General features: G+C 55.5%; 1 protein-coding gene across 1 annotated transcript in view; it reads left to right on the top strand.

The window, feature by feature from the left end:
• The first annotated feature begins 725 nt into the window (after positions 1 to 725).
• Positions 726 to 3065, top strand: part of LOC103599860 (ephrin type-A receptor 7-like) — an 8863-nt gene continuing 6523 nt past the window's right edge. The window contains exon 1 of the mRNA XM_008584040.1: positions 726 to 913. Within this exon, the coding sequence (XP_008582262.1) occupies positions 817 to 913 (97 nt within the window). The 5' untranslated portion in view covers positions 726 to 816. The remainder of the gene's footprint in view (positions 914 to 3065) is intronic.

Here is a 3065-nt window from a genome sequence, read left to right as displayed (position 1 = left end):
ATTTAATGTGAAGCTTCTTGTTTCTAAAAATAAAAGTGAAGTTGCACATGCCTCTATCTGACAGAGAGAGGGGACACAATAAGGGGACTAACTATACTACCTACACTCATCAGAGGAATGAACGATGTTACTTCTTTGGTTTCCTGGTTTTAATGGAAAAGTATTTGTATTCACATCACTGAGTATTAGTCATTCAGTAGTTGAAAGGAATATTTTAAACTTTAAAGGCTACCTTGGTGTCACTTTAAGAAGTGGGGATAAGACCCTGGGGAAAGTGTTGAGACCCTGATGAATTTATTTTAACTATTAGAAGTGGTTTCATATTTGTGAGTTTGTGGTTCTATGAGTTTTAGAGCCTTTGTGGAGAGATTTATGTTTTTAATTCTGTTTTAGCTTACAATTTTTACCCTTAAAACTTCACCCCACGGCCGGGGCGGCCGTTTCGCCGGGACCCGCCCCTCGGCCCTGGGAATCGCCGCCTGGCAGGCCGGCTGTGCCTGTCACTCAACCCGAGTGGCGGAGGCTCTCGGCTCGGAGCCCCGCCCCCTCCCCCCTAATTGATATTATTGGAGTGTGGAGCAAGCGGCCGGTCTGCAGTCGGAGACTTGCAGGCAGCAAACACCGTGCGAACGAACAGGAGGGGGGAAAAAAATAAAAAAAGCTAAACGTGGAGCAGCCTGCCGGGGACCGAGAAGGGGAATCAATACAAGAAGCGCAGTAAAAAAAAAAAAAACAAAAACCACTTCGGAGCAAACAGCATTTAAAAAGCTACGTCTCAAGATAACTGAAACCTAAAATAAAACCTGCTCATACACCATGGTTTTTCAAACTCGGTACCCTTCATGGATTATTTTATACTACATCTGGCTGCTCCGCTTTGCACACACAGGGGAGGCGCAGGCTGCGAAGGAAGGTAAGGCGATGAGAAAGCAAAGTTTGTTCTGACTTATTTATTTAGCTGTCTACCTGCACGAGCCAGCTCGTCCGCGGCGCTGCCGGCCGCGCCTCCGGCGCCGGGCAACCCCCCCCCACCCGCTCCCCGCCCCCTCACCACTCGGGCTGCTTCTGGATGACGGGCGGGCGGCGAGCCGGGGCTACTGCGAGCAGCCTGCAGCCGGGCGCCCGAGGCCGGCCATCCGACGGGAGCGGGATTTCTGGCGCGGGCAGTCCGGAGGGCGTGAGCAGCAAGCGAGGACGGAAGGGGGTGGGGGTGGGGGGACGGCCGGCGAGCTCTTTCCCTAGTACCCCGAGCGGGTCACATCTCCCTCTACCCCTCTCCTCGTGTTCGCCTCCGGCGGGAGCCATGGCCGGAGTTGGGTCGGAGACTGGGAAGTGCAGCCCTTAGCGTCCCCACTAGCCCGCCGGCGAGCGGCGGCAGCCAGGAGCTTTCCCTGAGGGGCCGAGGCTTGTGTAAGCTCCGAACGCTCGGGTTACTAATGAAGTGCTCACTGCGTCGGGGGCGCGGGCCTGCGGTTGGCGCTCGGCCGCCGGCGCGGAACAATAACGCCGCGGAGGTGAAGCGAGCGAGCCCCGCGCGCCCCGCAGCTCGCGGATGTCTCCATTCAGCGCGCGCTGCGCCCTGCGCAGAGCGGCAGCGGGGGCAGCGGCAGCCTAGCAGGCTCGGTCGGGCCGGGAAGGCAGAGGGCGAGCTGGGGCTGTGCAGTGTGTATCAAGAGGCCGCCTGGGCGAGTAGAAGCCCCCACTTATTTGCCCCACAGTTCAGCAATTGAGGAGTCCGAGTGGCCAAACCTTGGAAAGACCTGGACCCCGAGGGTTCGTTCTAGTTGGAACGAGCTGGTTTCATTTGAGCAGCTAGATACGCCTGTATATGGTTATGTTTTCTTTCTCCTTTGAACCATCGACAGAAGGTAATATACCTTTCGGTGCCTGTAGTTGGAGCTGGGGGAAAATACATCCTGTCAATGGAAGTGTCTTGCTTCTGAGCAGCGTTACAATACTCCCCCCCCCCCGCCCCCCTTACGTCTTCCAGGCTGTTTATCTAAGGTTGATGTGATATTTTAAATGCAGAATACGAAAAATTCCTGAAGTGTAGAAGGAGAGGAATCTGTTATCAGATTTAGGTCATGGAGGTGATGGGAGGGTTACATATCGGCTCTGGCTTCTTCTGTTCCTGAAAACTTAAGTGATTTGGTGCTGCTTTTCTTTATTCTCTTCGTACGCTCACCCCTCTTCCAACCCAATGCCATATTCTCCTTCATCCAGCTTGACCTTCTGACCCCAGTTTCCACATCTGCAACCTGTGTTGATGCTGAACCCATTCAGAGAAAACCGTGCCTCCGAGCTGATGGTTACGCGTTTTTAGATGGACGGACGTCTGCTTGAAACGCACACCATACACATCGGAAACCACATTTTTACTCTCCTGACACTAACGACCAGACACATTCAGTCCTGGCGCCCTGTCCTGTTTCCTCCGGAATAGCGGGTCCTGAGGAAAAGTTTGCACCGCCGCGGCGAAACCCCGCGCGCGAGCACACGTAGACTCGGGCAGGAGTTTGAGCTATAAATAATTGCATCACTAGGGGGAGAGGTTCATGCAGCCAGAATGGCTGGCTCGCTCGCTTTGCTCTTCTGGGTGCAAGCTACGTGGAGAGGATCCCGATTCTAGGAGCCCGAATTCTTTAAATGCAGAAGTCAGTTGTTTAAAGGCGGGGGATGGGGGTGAGTGGGCCCGGCTTCTCGGTGGTGAAGCTCCCAGCGCACAGCGACGATCAGGAGCTGGCGCTCTGGGAGCCAGCAAGCCTCGAGGCGGCCCGAAGCGTCACTGCACCCAGGGCTAGCGCTGGGAACCGTGTGGCGCAGGTGCCCGGCCTCCCAGGCTGGTTGGGAGTGGCCGGAGGAAAATAAGGGATCCCCTTCCTCCACTCCCCCTTTTCTCCCCGCCACCCGCACGTTCTCTCGGAAAGGTCAGTTCCCGCTTCTGGGAGCGCATGTATAAGTCAGAGTCTGACGCTTGGAGGCGAAGTGCAGCTGCTGCTTTTCCTCCCCGTAAATGCCGCCGCGGCTGCCGCCGTTCTCTCAGAGGAGACGCTTCCCGAAAGCCT

Source organism: Galeopterus variegatus, unplaced genomic scaffold (genome assembly GCF_000696425.1).
Source record: "Galeopterus variegatus unplaced genomic scaffold, G_variegatus-3.0.2 Scaffold3129, whole genome shotgun sequence".
NCBI classification, from domain to species: domain Eukaryota; kingdom Metazoa; phylum Chordata; class Mammalia; order Dermoptera; family Cynocephalidae; genus Galeopterus; species Galeopterus variegatus.
The sequence above is the reverse complement of the archived record's forward strand: the minus strand, read 5'-3'. Positions and strand labels throughout refer to the sequence as shown.